General features: G+C 41.0%; 1 protein-coding gene across 2 annotated transcripts in view; it reads left to right on the top strand.

The window, feature by feature from the left end:
* Nucleotides 1-22,103, top strand: part of SLAIN2 (SLAIN motif family member 2) — a 142,502-nt gene extending 120,399 nt beyond the window's left edge. The window contains exons 6-9 of one of the 2 annotated variants that reach the window (XM_082257947.1): nt 2,937-3,074; nt 9,033-9,104; nt 13,468-13,750; nt 21,717-22,103. In XM_082257947.1, coding sequence (XP_082114073.1) covers nt 2,937-3,074; nt 9,033-9,104; nt 13,468-13,750; nt 21,717-21,783 — 560 coding nt within the window. In that variant the 3' untranslated portion in view covers nt 21,784-22,103. The remainder of the gene's footprint in view (nt 1-2,936; nt 3,075-9,032; nt 9,105-13,467; nt 13,751-21,716) is intronic. The other variant, XM_082257948.1, reaches the window with a different exon arrangement.
* Nucleotides 22,104-22,317: the final 214 nt, after the last annotated feature.

The following is a 22,317-nucleotide window of genomic DNA, read 5'->3' as shown; positions in this document are numbered from 1 at the left end:
TGCGATCGTGCAGTTCGCACAGGATCGGATCGCACAAGTGTGAACCGCTGTGCGATCCGATCCTGATGCGGCAGCAAAAATGCCTCCTGTGCGTGTTTGCTGCGGGTGCGATGCGAATTTAGCCATACAAACTGTGTGGCTAAACTCGCACCGCACAGCTGATCGCATGTCATGTCGGAGCAGTGCGCTCCGACATGACATGCGAACCCGGCACACGCAGAAGTGTGAACCGGCTCTTATTCTTCAAAAGTTTTCCTTTCCTGCATGGTTCTGAAATTCCCTTTAAGAACTAAAACATTGAGGTCTTCTATAGTGTGGTCCGGTTGTGAAAAATGATGTCCCACAGGTGTGCAGAAACTATCTTCTTTATGTTCCTTGATGGTATGTCTGTGCAAATTCATCCTCGCTTGCAACTTCTGTCCTGTTTCTCCTACATAAGATCCTTTGCTACATCTTTTGCATTGGATGAGGTACACAACATTACTGGAGGTGCAGTTGTATGGTCCTGTTATATTGAAGGTCCCATTTGTGTGTGTGACACTTTTAGACGGATTGATCTGGTTGCACAGTTTGCAGCGTTTTTTATGGCAGGGTTTGCTCCCATTATTTGTGACTTCATAATCAGAATGAAGTTTTCTGCTGATTAGTTTATGTCTGAGGTTGGGTGGTTGTCTGAAAGCCAGTATTGGAGGTTGTTGGAATATTCCTTTCAGAGTTTCATCTTCTGTTATGATGGGTTGTAAATCTTTGATTATCTAAAAAATTCTTTTAAAAATTTTAAAAACTAAAAAACCCTGGTAATCACTTTTAGGAGCATTAGCGTTTTATTAGCATTTTTGCAATTCCTTAAAAAAAAAACTCACACACTCAGCATTTGAGTGTTCAGCGTTTTTTTTTTTTTTTTTTTTCCTGCTCCTAGATGCTGAAGCCTAAAAATGCTAATAGCATAAAGTAGTGCGCATGGACACATAGGGATAACATTATTTTGCTTCTAGGAGGAGAAAAAATGCTAATAGCTTCTAAGAGCTTTAAAAAGGCTAGTGTGCATGTAGCCTTCGTGGTAGGAATGACCAAGGTGGAGACAAAGCAAGGCTGTATACAGGAAACCGCAACTCAAGATCCAATGCCACTGCCTAATGCCTGACCACCTCTACATGCTAGTGAAAAGAGGTGGTAACATGTTTTGAATGACAACCCTTCTTTCTCAAACCTCAAGTCCAATTGTTAACTCTAAGAGCAGGTTTGAGAAAGACGGGTTGTCCTTCAAAAACATGACATTGCCCTCCTCTTTCCACGAGCAAGTAGAGGTCACCACGAGGCATAAAGCAGCGGCTCTGGATGCTATCTATTGGTGGCTTTCTGACAGCTGTCAGCAGGTCTCTGGGATACCAGCAGGAGATCTGATTTCTAGATCTGATTTAAGAATTTTAACTGTAAGTGCTATTTTTTTCTTTTACTAAATGATTACTGGTATGCTGATGAGGATCCTTCGCTCCTGTTTACTTGTTGTTTGAGCTGATTTGGATCACCCTGGATCTCTTTTGGAAGCTGCAGGCTCCTGTCATATTTCCTGACTACCCTTCTGATTTGGATTAGGATTCCGATTGGAGTGAATCTCATTGATATTACTGACATTGGACATGGGAAGCTGGGACTTGTAGTGCGCTTTGCTGGTTTGTGTATTTACTTTTATTCTTTGGTGAAGTGAGGTAGGGTTAGGCCTTCTGTGTCACTGCTGGGAAGATGTACTCCTGTAGCCTGTCAGGAAAGGTAATGAAAAGTCCCTCTTTTGGGAAGAAAGAAAGAGAACACATTTTATGCAAAATGAAGGTTAGAACTTTTGATGGTGTTTTTTATTGCTGCTTTCAGTGTTGGCAAAATGTGAGCCCCTTTTTTTGCACAGGCATTACAGGAGGAGATGGAAGTTTTCCCCATTGGGGTTACAGAAAGAAGCAAAACCCTAATGAAGCTAATTCTTACCCTTTTTTTTTTTTTTTTCAAATAGGGGAAAACACATATTTGGCTGGAGTTGGACTTTAATGTTCAGGATTACGGTGATTGACTTAATGTGATGTCAATCACAGTAACTTTTCTCACTTTGCTTTGTGTAATGTCTGGGAATTCCTCTGACCACAAGTCAGGCAATCAAACTGTGCTGGAATTTCAAGCTTTGAAGCAGCTGGGACATTTTTCTTCTGCTTTTTCACATCAGGACGTTGGGTGGACCTTTTCCATGATTATTTCATTTGCTGTTGTGCTGCATTATAGCACTTCATAGACTAATAACAGCCCTAATATAAAGTGTGTGATCCCCCTCCCTGCCATCCGTTCTGCTCCTGGAACTGTCATCTGCTGGGAAAAGGGTTCCCCACACCCACCTTTATCTGATGGTTCAGTAATTCCCTGACTGAAGCTCTAAGACTGCTGTGACAGCCTGCAAAATAGAAAAGTAATTGATGTAATATCTCATCAGTATTCCAAACCAGGTTCTCAACCAAACAAAGAAGGTAGAAGGCATTAAAGATGTGAGAACTGGGAAATATGAGATGACTGAATGTCCATCTCCCTTGCATAGAAAAGAAATGAGACTCCATATTAGTTTATGATTAAAAACTTAGGGGTCCCCGCTCAGGCTGTCAAGTGGGGATGCAGGCTGAGGAAATGTCCGTCCAGACCAAAAGCATACTGCAAAAATGGGAAGCGATCAGCCTGTCCGCTGCACACCTCACCCACCCCGAGTAGTTAGCAGATGAAAGCAGGTAAAAGCAATTTTAGCTCGATTCATCCAGGCCACAACTCCAACATGTTTCGCCTCGCGCTTGGGGCTTAATCATGGAGAATATTCAAATATTCAGTTACTTTTGGCATTTGAGCTTTTACTGTTATATTCTGCTTAGTATCTCTACTTCTATACTGTTTGTATTTTGTTTGCACAGAGAAACTGAGACGGAGTCTTCCAAATCTCTCCAAGGCGACAGGCATTCAGACCGCAGAGGCTGTAAAAAACAGCAGAAGTTGTGAGTCAAATCTGCAGGTGCCAAATGGAGGATCCTCCCGAGCACTGAGCACTTCCAGTAAGTGAAAATTTGTGTTGCTTTACACTGCTTACTGAGTTATATATTAGCTTTTATATACAGCGCATTGCGAAAGTATTCGGCCCCCTTGAACTTTTTGACCTTTTGCCACATTTCCGGCTTCAAACATAAAGTTATTAAACTGTAATTTTATTTGAAGAATCAACAACAAGTGGGACACAATCATGAAGTGGAACAAAATTGGATATTTCAAACTTTGTTAACAAATAAAAAACTGAAAAATTGAGCGTGCAAAATTATTCAGCCCCCAAAGTTAATACTTTGTAGCGCCACCTTTTGCTGCCATTACAGCTGTAAGTCGCTTGGGGTAGGTCTCTATCAGTTTTGCACATCGAGAGACTGAAATTTTTGCCCATTCCTCCTTGCAAAACAGCTGGAGCTCAGTGAGGTTGGATGGAGAGCGTTTGTGAACAGCAGTTTTCAGTTCTTTCCACAGATTCTCGATTGGATTCAGGTCTGGGCTTTGACTTGGCCATTCTAACACCTGGATATGTTTATTTGTGAACCATTCCATTGTAGATTTTGCTTTATGTTTTGGATCATTGTCTTGTTGGATGACAAATCTCCATCCCAGTCTCAGGTCTTTTGCAGACTCCATCAGGTTTTCTTCCAGAATGGTCCTGTATTTGGCTCCATCCATCTTCCCATCAATTGTAACCATCTTCCCTGTCCCTGCTGAAGAAAAGCAGGCTCAAACCATGATGCTGCCACCACCATGTTTGACAGTGGGAATGGTGTGTTCAGGGTGATGAGCTGTGTTGTTTTTACGCCAAACATAACGTTTTGCTTTGTTGCCAACAAGTTCAATTTTGGTTTCATCTGACCAGAGCACCTTCTTCCACATGTTTGGTGTGTCTCCCAGGTGGCTTGTGGCAAACTTTAAACGACACTTTTTATGGATATCTTTAAGAAATGGCTTTCTTCTTGCCACTCAGCATACGACTGATTGTTGTCCTATGGACAGTCTCCCACCTCAGCTGTAGATCTCTGCAGTTCATCCAGAGTGATCATGGGCCTCTTGGCTGCATCTCTGATCAGTCTTCTCCTTGTATGAGCTGAAAGTTTAGAGGGATGGCCAGGTCTTCGTAGATTTGCAGTGGTCTGATACTCCTTCCATTTCAATATTATCGCTTGCACAGTGCTCCTTGGGATGTTTAAAGCTTGGGAAATCTTTTTGTATCCAAATCCGGCTTTAATCTTCTCCACAACAGTATCTCGGACCTGCCTGGTATGTTCCTTGTTCTTCATGATGTTCTCTGCGCTTTAAACGGTCCTCTGAGACTATCACAGTGCAGGTGCATTTATACAGAGACTTGATTACACACAGGTGGATTCTATTTATCATCATTAGTCATTTAGGTCAACATTGGATCATTCAGAGATCTTTGCTGCACTGAAAGCAAAGGGGCTGAATCATTTTGCACACCCAATTTTTCAGTTTTTTGTTTGTTAAAACAGTTTGAAATATCCAATACATTTCGTTTCACTTCATGAGTGTGTCCCACTTGTTGTTGATTCTTCAAAACAAATTACAGTTTTATATCTTAATGTTTGAAGCCTGAAATGTGGCAAAAGTTTGAAAAGTTCAAGGGGGCTGAATACTTTCGCAATGCACTGTATAATGACAACTTTTTGGTAATGTGATCAACAAGTACTCAAATTTTGAAGGCGGTTTGGGTTTAGTGCAATTATTTTCCCCCTGATTTGGTATTCTAAAACTCCAGTAGGACAGACCTTCAGAAGAGTAAATCCAAGACACCCAGATAAACTATGTTGTCATATCTGTCAACTTTACGTAGACTTCAAATAAAATGGCATTAGAGGTATGTGCTTCAAGGAGTAGTGCTTTTAGTCTGGAGATTACATAGTGTAAGGTTTGGCAGTTATTATAATTTATTATATTTTTCCAGATGGGATTTAGTTTCACCACTGCTATAAACTGTTGCTTGTAGGACTTCACATTATCTCCTTTGTTTTATTTGAAGTATTGATTGCATTTTAAAAATTTGGCTACACCATAAGCAGAAAAAATTGGCATCATAGCCTGCATAAATATATCGACTCTCACTGGTGGTATATATCTAATACCGTATATACTCGAGTATAAGCCGACCCGAGTATAAGCCGACCCGAGTATAAGCCAAGGCCCCTACTTTTACCACAAAAGGATGGGAAAAATCATTGACTCGAGTATAAGCCTAGGGTGAGAATGCAGGGTGGCGGGCATGGTACAGGAGAATGCAGGGTGACTGGCATGGTGCAGGAGAATGCAGGGTACTGGCATGGTACAGGAGAATGCAGGGTACTGGCATGGTGCAGGAGAATGCAGGGTACTGGCATGGTGCAGGAGAATGCAGGGTACTGGCATGGTGCAGGAGAATGCAGGGTGACTGGCATGGTGCAGGAGAATGCAGGGTACTGGCATGGTACAGGAGAATGCAGGGTACTGGCATGGTGCAGGAGAATGCAGGGTACTGGCATGGTGCAGGAGAATGCAGGGTACTGGCATGGTGCAGGAGAATGCAGGGTACTGGCATGGTGCAGGAGAATGCAGGGTACTGGCATGGTGCAGGAGAATGCAGGGTACTGGCATGGTGCAGGAGAATGCAGGGTACTGGCATGGTGCAGGAGAATGCAGAGTACTGGCATGGTGCAGGAGAATGCAGGGTACTGGCATGGTGCAGGAGAATGCAGGGTTCTGGCATGGTACAAGAGAATCCGGGGTTGTGGACATACTACAGGAGATGCAGTGCTGTGGGCATGGTTCAGGTGGACCATGCCCGCAGCACTGCATCCCTTGTAGTGTGCCTGCATAATGGCAGGTAGTGCAGCTGTTTCACTTACCTGTTCCAGAGGCGCCTTCATTTTAAAAATGGCGCCGCCCGGCGCCGACACGTCATTGCGCACGCGCCGCTGCCGCTCGTATACTTTCGGCTATTCCCTGCCTCTCCCGAGCGGCGGCGGCGTGTGCGCGGTGACATGTATGCGACGGGCGGCGCCATTTTTAAAGCTTGAGCCCGTTGGAGCGGCCAGGGACTTTATTTTTTTTTCTTGACTCTAGTATAAGCCGAGGGGGACGTTTTCAGCACAAAAAAAATGTGCTGAAAGACTCTGCTTATACTCGAGTATATACGGTAAGTCTTGGCAGATGAAAGGTTTACACTAACAGCCGGTTCACACTACTCCGACTTGGGATGCGAGTTGTGTGCCCTCAAGTCGCCTCAAGTCTCTTGTCATTACAAATTCAATGTAAATGAATAAGAGCTGTCTTAATATGCACTACTGAAGTCGCTCCGACTTCAGAAAAGGTTCCTGTACTACTTCAAGGCGACCTCTATCCGACTTGTGCACATAGACTTCAATGGGAGTCGCCTCTAAGTCGGATCCTTATCTATTTTCAAGCGACTGTGATCAGACTTTCCAGGAAGAAGAAAAAGATTAGCGAGGCATTCCCCACAGACAAAGTCGCCTATCATTCAAGTCTCTCACAAGCCTCTCACAAGTCTCTTCAAAGTCAAGCTAAAAAGTCGCTCCTTCATGGGGCGACTCTCTGGTCGCGGTAGTGTGAATCGGCTCTAATAGAATCTGTTTTATTTATTTATTTTTACAAAGTAACTTTAATGGGATGGAGACTCATTTGTGCTATTACACAGAGTGTAGGGCAGCAATGGAGCAGATGTTGATCTACCTTTATGTACCCTCATGGAGAGCAAGATTTCATCATAAAGTATTCATTTATTTTACCAATAACTCTTTTGAAAGTGTATGTCTAACCATTTTTCTTTCTTTTGGATGATGGGAGAAAAATTAAAACCTCTGTCAGCTTTTTTTATTTTACTACTATTTGGAGCTCATAGAGATTTTTCCCCTATTTACAGTCCAACAACAGTTTCAATAGACTGAAAGTGAGGGAAAATCTCTAACATTGAGGCAGACCGCAATAAAAAGCTGTCTTGGGTTCTAAACTTCCCCTGCTCTACTGAAAACAAAAAAAAGCATCTTTATACTTTTTGTATTTGTTTCCTGTTGCTGATTTTCCTTACTTCCTTTCTGGTGAAACTTGTTGCAAGGAGATGAGGATATCTTGCTAACAGAGCCCCAGATAGCAATCCAAACCTGATAATGGTTTTAATCCTTTCCTCTTTTATCCCTGAAATTTGACTAGAGCTATTTTAATTTAAACTTGAAATGAAACTAGGCAATTCAACCTGGTCATAGATCTTTAGATACAGAGATGAGTTGAGCTTGGATTGTCCCTGCACAATCTGTGTTGGTCAGTGAGGGCAACCATGGCAGAAAAGGCTCAAAAGGGAGTATCAGTAGGGGACAAGACCAAGTTAAGATTTTACAAGAATCCTGAGAACTTGCAAATAACTTTATCCACTCATATCTCTAGATCCAGTGATCAGTCCAACATGCAGTGTTCACTGAAATTAACCTCTTCTCATGCATTTTTCATTGCTTGCACAGTTGGAATTGCCTTGTGTGTCACAAGTTTATTTAAAATAACTGTAGACACAGTATTGTTGCTGTCCTAATTTTCTAGGTAAAAATAAGGTATATTGTGCATTTATGGTATTTCGAAAAAAAAAATGTTAATATTGCATGTAAAAATCTTTGAAATGGTAGACTTTAGATTAAGGTGCCATGATCTTTTTTGGTGTGCATGTGTGCTTGCCAGCTGCTGTGGTGCATGTGCCCAGTTATCTAGTCTGCTCCCCTCTGTGCTTCTCGCTGATATTTTCACTGATAAGGGCTCTGGTGTAGTTAACCAAGTGAATCTTTTACTTGGTTTTATTTTATGTTTGCAATAAAAACTTTGGTTTACCTGTGAAAGTAGTATTCCATTTTTAATTTGTGATAGCTGTATAGTCTTAATTTAAATGGTTCGGTCTATTTTTCGGTCTTCTGTTTCAATGTATTCATATTCATCTGAATGACCCATGAATATCAGAATTGCCTATGTTAGGGCATCACGATATTGGAAAAAGTAACTGAGTTTATCGAGGCGAGTTAGGTGCAGCATGAAGTCCTAGTATTTCAGTTAAAACACAATAATATAATGACATAATTATTATGTAATCACAGTCCTTTGAGCTTCATAAGTTTCACTTCCATAGATCTTTCTTAAGCTTCAAAATATACAGTTACATAGATCAGTTTCTTCTGCTTTTTGTTGTCTGCCCGCTTGGCAGATGGAAGGCAGTTTTAACCTTTGTACTTCTCTGGCCAAACCTGTAATAAGTCCTTGGCAGATGTTGGGACAAATAAAATGTGGTCATGTAAGGTGAGAGCAAACATTCAGTTATAGGATGCAGAGAAGAAGAGGTACGCTCTTTAGCACCTGTGGGTTTGGTTCTTGAGAGATGGAAGATGACACTTGTATCTTGATATATTGGTGATCTGGTGAAAATAAGTGAAACCACGAGGATTTGCAAACTACATTGAAGAGTTTGTGGAGAAACCACTCCATACAGATATTTTCAACTGCGTTATGTGTGGTCGCTGTCTATGCCAGGATCTTTTCACTTTTTTGGAATTACTATGCCATTAAGCGCTCTTTCTCATTTTTTTTTTTTTTTTTTACTATTTTTCTCCTGCTTTTGGAGAAATGTTTCAAATGTTTAGGTAATATCTGGTCAGTTATTTGTAGGTGCCAGATGTTGATGTTTATTGACAGTTATTGAAAATTCAAAGATTTACCTAATACTACTTATTAGTGGCAAACCCTAATGACTGCTTTCACCCTGAACTATTATTTCAACTACGCTTCTCCACACACCCCTTTTTATTCTAGGCTGCACCGGCTTTCTCAACACACTATGAATCATAACCGTTTGTTATGCATTCCCACTTTATTGACCTTACCTAATTAACTCCACATTCCACAATATCATTATTTTTTAAAAGAAATGTAATATTTCCTTGTTCCAACAGCATCAAAAAGGCAGATACATTTGCCACGTGCAACCCAGAAAGCAAAACAGGTTGTTGCAGGCCCTAAAGGAGGTAATGTTGAGACACTACAATGCTCACAGATCTGTTCAGTGTGGCACTAATTTAAGACAAAAATGTAGAGGGGGATTTACGAAGACTGGAGAAGCTTTACAAGGCAACCAAACAGCTTCTAGCTGTTATTTTCTAAGCTGAATGCCTAGTAAACATGGCAGGAGACATCAGCAGGTTCAATAAAAACCAGCCGACATTCGGCCCGTGTGTATGTCAGCTGGTCCGACCGAAGCCATCTGTTTGGCCAGCTTCTGTCGGACGAGCAGGCTGAAAAATCATGCTGATCAGAGTGTTCTGGCGCAGAAGCCTTCGCCCTGTCAGAACACAACAGTTCAGCAGGGGAGATCGTTGTATGCCAACATCGGATTGTTAGTACAGTGGCTCCGACTGGAGCTGTCCGTTTTTAACGGGGGAAGAAAAAATATATTCGTGTGTACCAGGCTTAACTGAACAGGTTGAAGGTAAAAGCTGACTGGTTACTATGTGCAGCTGCTCCAGATTTGGTCTGTTTCAGTTTTAGTAAATTCCCCCATGGTCATTGGGTGTAGTTTGGTTGGGCTGTACAGACTCTTGGAAGTGAAAACTGCTTTAAGACCTGTGTCGACAGACTTTGGGCTTACGTCAAAAGTTTGAGATGCTTCAAAATCTATTAACCGGTGCATCTGACCTGCTTCAGGCATGTATTGCATTCCTATAGTGTTGTAAGGGAAAGGCAAAGCATGTCAGCAAAGGCCCCTACCCAGTTGTAGAACTTTATTTCTACAATAAACAGTCCAGAGCTATTGATGTCCTACCCTAACAGAATCCAGTAGATTTTTGTATAGCTTGAACATTTTTGTTAGCGGGCTGAATGTTGATTTGCACATGATTTCTGTGTGGAATAGTACACGTTGCCACTTTGTGATTGAAAAAAATCACAAAGTACAAAAATGTACTTTTAACAACCCATTAATATGTAGACCATCTCTTCTTTCCTGACCCCATTTATCTTTGTAGTCAGGGCCTCTAGGAGTAGAGTACACCACAGTCTCCTGACTTATTTATTAATAAAATGAACAATGGTTTAAAGCAGCATTGAGTTACTGATAACATTTATGTTTTGCCAGTTTGGAGTGAGCTGAACAATGAAATAGAATAGCTGTTACAGTGGATATAAAAAGTCTACACACCCCTGTCAAAATGTGATGTAAAAAAAATGAGGCAATGATAAATCATTTCAGAACTTTTTCCACCTTTTAACCTTTAAACTGTATACAACTCAGTACAAAAACAAACTGGAATCTTTTTGGGGGGGGGGGGGTGTAAGTAAGTAAAAATAAAAAACTAAAATAATGTGGTTGCATAAGTGTGCACACCCTCTTATAACTAGGGATGTTAAGCAATCACTTTCAAACTCATTAAATAGGATTCGGTACACACCTGCCATCATTTAAAATGCCTCTGATTAAACCCAAATAAAGTTCAGCTGTTCTAGTAGGTCTTTCCTGACATTTTCTTAGTCGCATCCTACAGCAAAAGCCATGGTCCACAGAAAGCTTCCAAAGCATCAGAGGGATCTCACTGTTAAAAGGTATCAGTCAGGAGAAGAGTACAAAAGAATTTCCAAGGCATTAGATATGCCATGGAACACAGTGAAGACAGTCATCGTCAGTGGAGAAAATTTGGAACAGTGATATTACCAAGAACTGCATGTCATCCCAAAATTGATGAAAAGATGAGACGAAAACTGGTCAGGGAGGCTGCCAAGAGTCCTACAGCAACATTAAAGGAGCTGCAGGAATATCTGGCAAGTACTGGCTGTGGGGTACATGTGACAACAATCTCCAGTATTCTTCATATGTCTGGGTTATGGTGTAGAGTGACAAGATGGAAGCCTTTCCTTACAAAGAAAAGCATCCAAGCCCGTCTAGATTTTCCAAAAACCCATCTGCAGTCTCCGGAAAGCATGTGGGAAAATGTGTTATGGTCTGATGAAACCAAGGTTGAACTCTTTGGCCATAATTCCAAAAGATATGTTTGGCACAAAAACAGCACTGCACATGATCACCAAAAGAACACCATACCCACAGTGAAGCATGGTGGTGACAGGATCATGCTTTGGGGCTGTTTTTCTTCAGCAGGAACAGGGGCCTTAGTCAAGGTAGAGGGAATTATGAACAGTTCCAAATACCAGTCAATATTGGCACAAAAGCTTCAGGCTTCTGCTAGAAAGCTGAACATGAAGAGGAACTTAATCTTTCGGCATGATAACGACCCAAAGCATACATCCAAATCAACAAAGGAATGGCTTCACCAGAAAAAGATTCAAGTTTTGGAATTTTCCCAGCCAGACCCGAATCTGATTAAAAATCTGTGGGGTGATCTGAAGAGGGCTGTGCACAGGAGATGCCCTCGCAATCTGATATATTTGGAGTGTTTTTGCAAAGAAGAATGTCAAGATGTGCCATGTTGATAGACTCATACCCCAAAATGACTGAGTGCTGTAATAAAATCAAAAGGTGCTTCAACAAAGTATTAGTTTAAGGGTGTGCGCACGTATGCAACCATATTATTTTCGTTTTTTATTTTTACTTCCCTCCACTTAAGATTTCAGTTTGTTGTTCAACTGAGTTGTACAGTTTATAGGTCACCTTAAAGGTGGAATAAGTTCTAATATGATTTATATCTTTGTCTCATATTTTACATCACAGAAACCTGACATTGTAACGGGGGTGTGTAGACTTTTTATATCCGCTGTATACTGCTGTGGCTTATACTGCCTTATTAATTTTAGCATAATAAATGGCAGTACTGATGAGCAAACTATAGTGAGCAATACCAGTCATTGGATTTCACATTACTGGTGGCCAATTACTGACAAAGAACGTTTGGTTGTCTACAATGCATCACTGCACTTTTAACATTGCCCTCTGCTTAACTACCTATGCCAGGAGAGCCAAAGAGAAATGAGCTCCTGAATGCAGTCAGGAAGGCAAGTGTAGTTTACATGTTGTGGAGAGATCTCCCATTACATCTCCAGTCAGCATGTGAGGGAAAATTACCCCATGAGGGAACACAGACTGCAAGCCAAAGACTGAAAGAGGTTTTATCCATCACCCTGATTAAGGTAAAAGATGCCTTAAAGGTTAAGTTCACCTTCTGAACATGTTATACCCGTAATTTAGAATGTAACGTGTTCTACACCCCCCACCTCACTCCCCAAACACTCCCACCCCTATCCCAACAGTACTGGGATTCTTCTCCTGCAAATGTGTCCGTGAATGAACTACAAGTCCTTTCTGCCACTGGAGCAGATGGCTTGTAGTTCTTAATTAACTACAAGCACGCTAATCAGCGCACTCATAGTTCATTGACTCCGCCTACAGCTCAGCAATTGTTTGCCCATATGGTGGTGTACTGAGTGTCTGCAGGAGCCTGACATTGCACCCACAATCCAGTAGTCATGAGTGCAATGGTTTGCAGGCTGCAGTGTAAAAACAAATCATAAATGCACATTGTTTACAAACAAAACCCTGTGCATTAATTTTTTTACTAAGGTGAACTTGGCCTTTTAAGGGCTCTTTCACACTATCCGTCCGTCTGACGGACTCCGTTTATCTCAGCGGGGATCAATCCGCCGATCCCCCGCTGAGCAGGAGGATGACGGCTGTTCTCCGTGCTGTGTGAGGAGACACAACTGTCAGTACATCTCTATAGGGGAATCAGATGGGAACGGGCCGTCGGTCCGTTCTCATCTGATCCGATCCGCTGGACGGATGGAAAATAGGGTTTCCATCCGTCCAGATTTGACGGATCGGATGTCAGCGGACATTTCTCCGCTGACATCCGATGCCCCATAGGGATACATGGGGGGACCGTTCAGATCCGCCAAAAAAAAAAAAAAAAACGCACAGGCGGATCTGAACGGGTCCACCTGTGTGAAAGGGGCCTTATGGTACTTATACAGGCTGTTTGTATTTTCAGGTAAATACTTTAGGTGGTTGCAGACAGAAGTGCTGAATTGGAAGCAAGCTTTCTGAATTGGTGTCTCAGTGTTGCTCGTTTTGTCTTGTCATATTATCGGTAATAGAATGTAAGATAGGGATACATTGGGCATTTTCTCGTTGCTCACCATTTTAATTCAGTGCTCTTAAGACACTCTTACCATATGATTTTGTTTTGTTTGGCTTCTGTTACGCAAATATTTAATTAAATTTCCCAAGCAGAACGTCTGGAGAATATAAACCCGTTAAATTCCCAAACTCTCCTAACTAGTCTTCTCTGCTTGTTCTTTGTGAAACTGATTTTACTGCTTATAAAATGAAGAGAATGCTGACCGTTGCTGTAAACTCTGTACTAACCATTTTTTCTTCTCCCTGAACAGTACCTTCCCCTTGCAAGTTCCGCTCCCCTGCAACACCCTCTCCACTGGCGTTACGGCAGCCTATGAAGGCTTTGTCTAATCATGGTTCTCAACTTGCACAAGAAGCAACCTCTGTTGCGCAGAACATCCCTCAAACAGGGCCACCTCCTAGCCAGCAGTCTGGCTCTGCAAGTCCCGTTGGACGAGCCAGCACGCCAATGAAGAGTGGACTTCCCAGACCTAGCACGCCTTCAGGAGGAAGCATACCAGTGCCTCGCAGCAAACTTGCACAGCCTGTACGCAGGTAACTGAAGGTTTTTTTTCATATTATGAGATTTACTTAGTAAAGGCCACCGAAAAAAACTCGGTAAGCCTGACACCCAATGAAAATCTATCTTTCATGTGATTTCAGGAAATCAAAATCTGGTTGCTATAGGTTACTTACCCTTGCACATTATTTACTCTGTATTTTGCTTTTATTAAATTATGCTTTGTGATTTTTATTTAAAAAATAAATAAATAAAAAATTCTGTCACTTACAACGCTGAAAATAAGTATTGAACACGTCACCAATTTTCTAGGTAACTATATTTCTAAAGGTGCTATTGACCACCACATGGTAACAACCCATGCAATCCATACATACAAAGAAACCAAAAAATAAATTCAGAAATTAAGTTATGTGTAATAAAATGGAATGACACAGGGAAAAAGTATTGAACACATGATGACAGGTAGGTGTAAAAAGGCATGGAAACCCAAGACACCAGATAAAAACTATCAGTAATTAGAAAGCAATACTGCCCCTTGTCAGTGCAAATTAATATCAGCTGGTTCAGTCTCAACTGATGGTCTATAAAAAAAGGTGTCTCATTACTAAGGTGTCACACAAGAAACATCTCATGATGGGTAAAAGCAAAGAGCTCTCTCATCACCTTTGCAACCTTATTGTTGCAAAACATATTGCTGGCATTGGTTACATAAGGATTTATACATTTCTGAATGTTCCAGTGAGCACTGTTGGGCCATAATTCGGAAGTGGAAAGAACGTAATTTTACTATAAACCGGCCATGACTAGGTGCTCCTCGCAAGCTTGTGAAAAGTGAAAAAGAGTGAAAAGAATTATCAGAAGAGTTGTCCAAGGGCCACTTGTGGAGAGCTTCAGAAAGACCCGGAGTTGGCAGGTACAATTGTTTCAAAGAAAAAAATAAGTAATGCACTCAACCGCCATGGCCTGTATGCACGCTCAGCATGCAAGACTCCATTGCTGATGAAACGTGTTGAAGCTTGTTTAAAGTTTGCTGCACAACATTTAGACAAGCCTGTGAAATACTGGGAGAATACAGTCTGGTCAGATGCAACCAAAATGTAACTCTTTGAATGCCATAATACACACTATTTTTCAGCATACAGTACTGGCAAACGTCATAATATTGACGGAAGAATGAATGGAAAAATATACCAAGACATTCTTGATAAAAAATGTGGTGCCATCTACCAGGATGATGAAGATGAAACAAGGGGGCACATTTCTGTAAAACAATGGTCCCAAACACAAAGCCAAGGAAACTGAATTGGTTTCAAAGAAAGAAAATAAAGCTGCTAGAATGACCCAGCCATTCACCTGACTTGAATCCAATAGAAAATCTATGGAAAGAACTAAAGATCAGAGTTCATAAAAGAGGCCCACAGAACCTTAAAGATCTGAAGTCTGTTTGTGTGGAAGAATGGGCCACACCTGAGCAATACTAGTTTCTCCATACATGAGGCGTCTTGATGCTGTCATTACCAACAAAGGATTTTGTACGAAGTATTAAATAAATTTCAGTTAGCGTGTTCAATAGTTTTTCCCTGTGTCATTTCCATTTTTTTACACATAACCTAATTTCTAAACGTATTTGTTTTGGTTTCTTTGTATGTATAGATTGCAGGGGTTGTTAACGACGTGGTGAAAATTTTCATGTCAATAGCACCTTTAGAAATATATTTACGGTACCTAGAAAAATGGTGACGTGTTCCATACTTAATTTACCCGCTGTATGTTATGAAACAAAATGTTTTGTTAAATACACCAAACGGCCATATTATTATGACCACTGACAGTGAGTATCGTTGGTTATCTCATCCTCATTACAATGGTATTTGAAAGTGGGTGGGATATTATATATTAAGTATAGTAAGTTCACATTATTGTCCCTGATGTGTTGAAAGTGGAAAATTAAAATGGGCAAGCATAAAGGTTTGAGCAACTTTGACAGGGGCCAAACTGTAATGGCTAGACGGCTGGGTCAGGTCAACTCCAAAATTGCAGCTTTTGGGAAATGTCCCTAGTGTGCAGTGGTCAGGTCCTACCAAAAGTGGTCTAATGGAGGGGACACTGGTGAACCAGCGTCAGAGTCATGGGTGGTCAAGGCTCATTTATGCACGTGGAGAGTGAAGGCTGGTCCGTGTACTCTGATCCAATAGCAGAGCTAATATCTCTTCTATTGCTAAAAAAAGTTAATGCTGGTTCTGATTGAACCAGACCACACAGTGCATTGCTGTTTGTTGTGTTTGGGACTGCGTAGCTGTAGACCGCTCAAGGTGTCATGCTGACCCGTGTCCACCGCCCAAAGTTGAATGGTGTTAGGTGTGCAAGTGAGTGTTGGTGCTGCCTTATTAAAGCTATTGGAAGTAGTGTATAAAACAAAATTTCAATAGGTAGTAGTGAAAGTTTAGGCTGCTGCCCTCACCATGAATCCCCACTGGTAGGTGGGGTTCTGCTTGTGTTAGGTGGTGCTGGTTAGGCGGCTGAGTGATGGCGCTGCCTAGCCTGTATAAATTTAATTAGCACAACATATACTGGGTAACAATAAATATCCCCTAGACCAATTCATACAGTATGTGCTAAAATACTCCATATAAGAGCCGGTTCACATAGCAGCGACCCGACTTGCCGGGGCGACCTGTGAGGTCATATCATTGAAGTCAATGCAGGTCGCTCCAGGTCGCCCCAAAGAAGCTCAGGACCCTTTTTCTAAGTCGGAGCGACTTGTGTCGCTCCTATTACAACGGGTCCTGTGCTAATCTATGGCAGGCGACCCACGGCGACTTGTCAGGCGACCAGGTCGCCTGACAAGTCGCCCCAGTGTGAACCGGCTCTAACAGTGTTATGTGAAAATGCAATAATAAACAATAAAAAACATTCCAAAATGTGCAAAAAATCATGTGCAAATCTATAATATTAAAGTGACTGTTGTGCTTGTATGCATGAATTACCATGCATGTGCCATAAAGGTGCACTGTGCTGTGTGCAATTACCAAAGAATGAATGAAAAAAATGCACTGGGCTGTGAGCAATTTCCAAAAGATGAATAATAAAAATAAATAAAATATACACAGTGAAAAAACCCCTACTGTGGGGAGTGATAATAATAGTTATTGCTGTGGTGTGAGTCCATTAATGACAAAGTGCTAAGTGGCTCCTGAATACTCAAAGTGCCATGCAGTTCATTAAGGTGCTGCCATGCAGTTGTGGAATTCACTTTGCTTGTGACTGGATCCCTGCCCCGTGCTTTATTCCGTGGCCCCTTCTGGTAACGCACTTGCCAAATCTCAGACCCACTACAGGAGGGAATCGGCCTCCAATATGGAAATGCCTCTGCTCCCGCAGACAGGTATTAGTGTGCCCTTTATGATCCTTCCATAGCCCCGCTTAGTTGGCTCCACTCTTTCCTATTTCTCCTTATGGTGGTGCTTGTACCTCAATGGTAAAGAAGATCCTCCATAGTGTAATACATTTAAAAATAATTTTATTGAAAACGTAGACACTTACATTAAAGTAATTGAAATTCCTCCTCCTCGCTGTATCAGGAAGTCCGGGTGCCGATGCATTCCACGGACAAACGAAGTTATAACACTGTTATATGGAGTATTTTAGCACACTGTATGAATTGATCTAGGGGATATATATTGTTACCCAGTATATGTTGTGCTAATTAATTTATACAGTCTAGGCAGCGCCATCACTCACCCGCCTAACCAGCACCACCTAACACGACGGGTTATGGTGGTCTTAATATTTTGGCTAAATAAAATGAGCAAAAATCAGCACAACCACTTGATCACCCCGTGAGAGATTAAAAGTTGTGTACATACAAATTAATATATAAGTGGCTGCTATCACTATGTATGTTTTCACTGCATACTGTATCTCTAGTAATATAACAAAAAAAAAAGAGCTGCGCCACTTCAATTTCAAATAAATTCATACTCTGTGTATCCAGTAAAAATTCTAAATAAAGTGCTACAGTACAGTGCAAATAAATAAGGCTAATTCATGAGTTATTGTCAAAATTTATACCAATAAAAAAAATCCATGTGCAAAAAAATATTCAAATACAGTGAAAATAAACTAATATATATCTCAATATTAATATAGACCCTTTTAATTTTAAAGTCCCATTAAAGTGCAAAAAACTTGCAAAAAATCTGTGCAAACACCGCAAATCCAATGCGATTAGAAAAGTGCCAGTGCTTAAATGTTGGATCCAATATCCCTGCATCCCTTCACCTTTAATTAGATGGCAGCTCACCTCAGCTTCTGACCCTTGTTTTACCAATGGGTCAGAGCATGCGTTTCTCTTAATGGGGTAATCACAGTAGAAGGGGATAGCCAAATCCTCCAACGAAAATAGGATCAGGATCAGCTCAGAGGTGTCCAGCAATTCCACAGAGATGTAAGAAAAACGGACAAGATCTAATGCTTTCTGTATGGCAATTTTATTGTGAGTAAAAGAAGAAATACACTTACAATTGCTGGCACGATCAGCTGTGCGGACTGTGACAGGCAATCCATACTCTGAGACAAACAGTGAACTGGCGTCCGATAGGCTCCGCCCCCTATGCGCGTTCTGGCGTCCGTTGAGTTTCGAAGTCACTTTTTTAGATATAATATTATGGCTGATCTGTGTACATTTACAATGGCTGTACCTAGTCTTCATTTATATTGCAGGGTGATACAAATAGTGAAATAAGAAAAATCAAAGCCAACAGAAACGAAATGTTTAAAATCCAGGGAAATAGTTCACATACACAAACGCATGTATGGTTGTCTTGCATGCCAAAGGATTTGCAAGTATGCAAGTCTTGGTATTCTGGCACCTGCCACAATGCACAGCTAAGCTCACACTACTTTTTCCTAATTTAGCTTTACAGCTTCCTGTGTCACTCCATGCTCAGTCGACACAAGTGTTATTGCTGTTTTAGTATCTAGTGAGCTGTGTGGAGACAGGGCAGTGGCAAAGGATGCTTCATAACTGAAACTGGGAACATGTGCTTCCTCCCCAGCTGTGCTGTGTGCTAGATGAATCGCAAGACTAGCAGAGCAGAATTTAAAATCTTTACTGGTAAAAACAATCCACCTATATGCATTTCAATGGTTTGCCTACAGTTCTGCTATAAGGAAGATTGTAGTTTCCAAAGTTTCTCAAACAAACGCTGCCAGTAGAATATGCCATCACTTTAGAGACCTCTGTATTTGTGGGTGAATTTGAAATTGGTCCAGACTGACTAGGTGTTGAATGAAAATTTGTGTGCATTATTTCCTCTTATCACATTTAAGTTTATGTATAGCGTTTTCTTTTCCTTCCTTTTTAGTTAGACAGGGGAAAGGTTCTAAAGATTCTTGGAAGTAGTATATTTTTTTTCCATGAAGCAGACCTGGTCACTAAAGTCTTGCAGAATTTAGAAACAGAAAATTGACGGCAGAGAAAATACAGAGTAGTCCAAGTTTGCCCGTTTTTTTTCTTTTATCGCAGTATAGATCTATGTTTCTCCACAGTATAGATCTGTTTCTCCCCAGCATGTTTGAAGCCATTTACTATTGACTGGCTCACTACCTCTAATGTGAGTGGTCAGACACACCTGAGAATACTAAAGTGTACATGGCAGTTGGTTAGAGGCCTGAAGGACACTGTGTGCAGATATCTAGTTAACTACGCTAGGGTTATGGTACATGATCATTTTAGATTTAAATGTGTAAAATGAAAATACTGCGTTTTAATTGAGTGCATATTTTGAGTTAGTATGCGTTTACCTCAGTCTACATTCATACAGCGACTGAGCACAGTGCGAATGGCAGCAGCAGGAATTTACTAATTCTTGCTGCTGTTTTTATCAGCTGTGAGCGGCTAGCTGCGATCTCAGAGCCTGTACACTTTAATAACAGGTCGGCGATCGCTGCAACTATCTCATGGCTGTTCACGCAGATAGCAATTACCTGCTAGGCACTTACAGACAGCAAAACCAGCAGCAGGAATCGGCAGATTCCTGTTGTTGCCATTTGCACCAAGCTAAATCGCCCGTGCGAAATATAGTTACATAGTAAGGTTAAAAAAAGACACCAGTCCATCCAGTTTAACTTATGATGAGTGTGTGTATAAGTGTTTATGTCAATAGTACATTGTATACCCCTGTATGTTGTGTTCGTTAAGGTGCCCATCTAATAGCTTTTTGAAACAGTCAATGCTCCCTGCTGATACCACTGCTTGTGGAAGAGAATTCCACATCTTTAGTGTGTTTTATGTAACTTTCCTATTGCTGCAGGCTTACTGTTAATGCTTTTGTTACAAAATCAAACATTTTTTGCCATTGTATTGGGCGTGGAATTACACACTTTGTTAGCAGCAGTTCTTTGATTTTTAAGTAATTTTATTGATTTTCCTATCAATGCGCAGAGTACAGTTCCAGATTTTGTAGTAATCATTTTTTGTTAAAGAAGCAAAGCGCATATGCAGTTTCTGACTTATGGAAAGGAAGTACATGAACATGCCCCATTTCTCTTGAGCTGATGCTTGGGCCTATCTATAGGTGGTTCAGGCAATACAAGTCCCTCTCAAAAAATTAGCATATTGTGATAAAGTTCATTATTTTCTGTAATGTACTGATAAACATTAGACTTTCATATATTTTAGATTCATTACACATAACTGAAGTAGTGCAAGCCTTTTATTGTTTTAATATTGATGATTTTGGCATACAGCTCATGAAAACCCAAAATTCCTATCTCAAAAAATTAGCATATCATGAAAAGGTTCTCTAAACGAGCTATTAACCTAATCATCTGAATCAACTAATTAACTCTAAACACCTGCAAAAGATTCCTGAGGCTTTTAAAAACTCCCAGCCTCGTTCATTACACAAAACTGCAATCATGGGTAAGACTGCCGACCTGACTGCTGTCCAGAAGGCCATCATTGACACCCTCAAGCAAGAGGGTAAGACACAGAAAGAAATTTCTGAATGAATAGGCTGTTCCCAGAGTGCTGTATCAAGGCACCTCAGTGGGAAGTCTGTGGGAAGGAAAAAGTGTGGCAGAAAACGCTGCACAACGAGAAGAGGTGACCGGACCCTGAGGAAGACTGGGGAGAGGGAAATGCCAAAATGCCTGAAGTCCAGTGTCAAGTACCCACAGTCAGTGATGGTCTGGGGTGCCATGCCAGCTGCTGGTGTTGGTCCACTGTGTTTTATCAAGGGCAGGGTCAATGCAGCTAGCGATCAGGAGATTTTGGAGCACTTCATGCTTCCATCTGCTGAAAAGCTTTATGGAGCTGAAGATTTCATTTTTCAGCACGACCTGGCACCTGCTCACAGTGCCAAAACCACTGGTAAATGGTTTACTGACCATGGTATTACTGTGCTCAATTGGCCTGCCAACTCTCCTGACCTGAACCCCATAGAGAATCTGTGGGATGTTGTGAAGAGAAAGTTGAGAGACTCAAGACCCAACACTCTGGATGAGCTCAAGGCCGCTATCGAAGCATCCTGGGCCTCCAGAACACCTCAGCAGTGCCACAGGCATGATTGCCTCCATGCCACACCGCATTGAAGCAGTCATTTCTGCAAAAGGATTCCCGACCAAGTATTGAGTGCATAACTGAACATAATTTTTTGAAGGTTGACTTTTTTTTATTAAAAACACTTTTCTTTTATTGGTCGGATGAAATATGCTAATTTTTTGAGATAGGAATTTTGGGTTTTCATGAGCTGTATGCCAAAATCATCAATATTAAAACAATAAAAGGCTTGCACTACTTCAGTTGTGTGTAATGAATCTAAAATATATGAAAGTCTAATGTTTATCAGTACATTACAGAAAATAATGAACTTTATCACAATATGCAAATTTTTTGAGAGGGACCTGTAGACATTGCATTGTTGGATGTGAGTACATTAGGACTATTAAACTACCTTCTGATTGATGTGTTCACCTTCATTGTGTTTCTTATAGATCATTGCCAGCTCCCAAGACTTACGGCTCAATGAAAGATGACAGCTGGAAGGAAGGCTGCTACTGATCCTAATCCTAAAATCCTAAAGCGTGACTGCTCAATGGACTCTACGTCATCCACACTGTGACCACAGAGCAGCCCATCCTGATGGGACAATTTGGGATTTTGCGGTTTGATCCCAGGGTCCTCTGTCCGTATCTAGCACAAACGGGAGAGGTTACAAAAAGGAGCACTTTATTGACACTGACCATCAGATGTTTTAGTCATCAATCACCCCTTCATGGTATTTTTCCTAATTTATTTTTGGTGCCTATAATCTTAACCTTTATAATCCAGAAACACTGCATTATCTCCTGGCTTTTGGCAAATGACTAACTGCAAAATGAATAACTTTGGGTAGCAAACATCTTTTCTTTTTGAAAAATATCTGGTTAATGCCAAAGAACAACTTCTCAAAGTTTTCTTTTATACATCTATCTAAAATATATATAATATAATATCTTTAACATTGAATATGCATATTAGCACTAATACTGCAAAGGTCTACAGGGGTATATCATTTGGTAGACTGTGTTCTCCGAAGACTGATTTTTTTTTTTT

The sequence above is a fragment of the Pelophylax lessonae genome (genome assembly GCF_965119305.1).
Source record: "Pelophylax lessonae genome assembly, chromosome: 1".
NCBI classification, from domain to species: Eukaryota; Metazoa; Chordata; class Amphibia; order Anura; family Ranidae; genus Pelophylax; species Pelophylax lessonae.
This window is presented reverse-complemented; position numbering and strand designations above follow the sequence as displayed.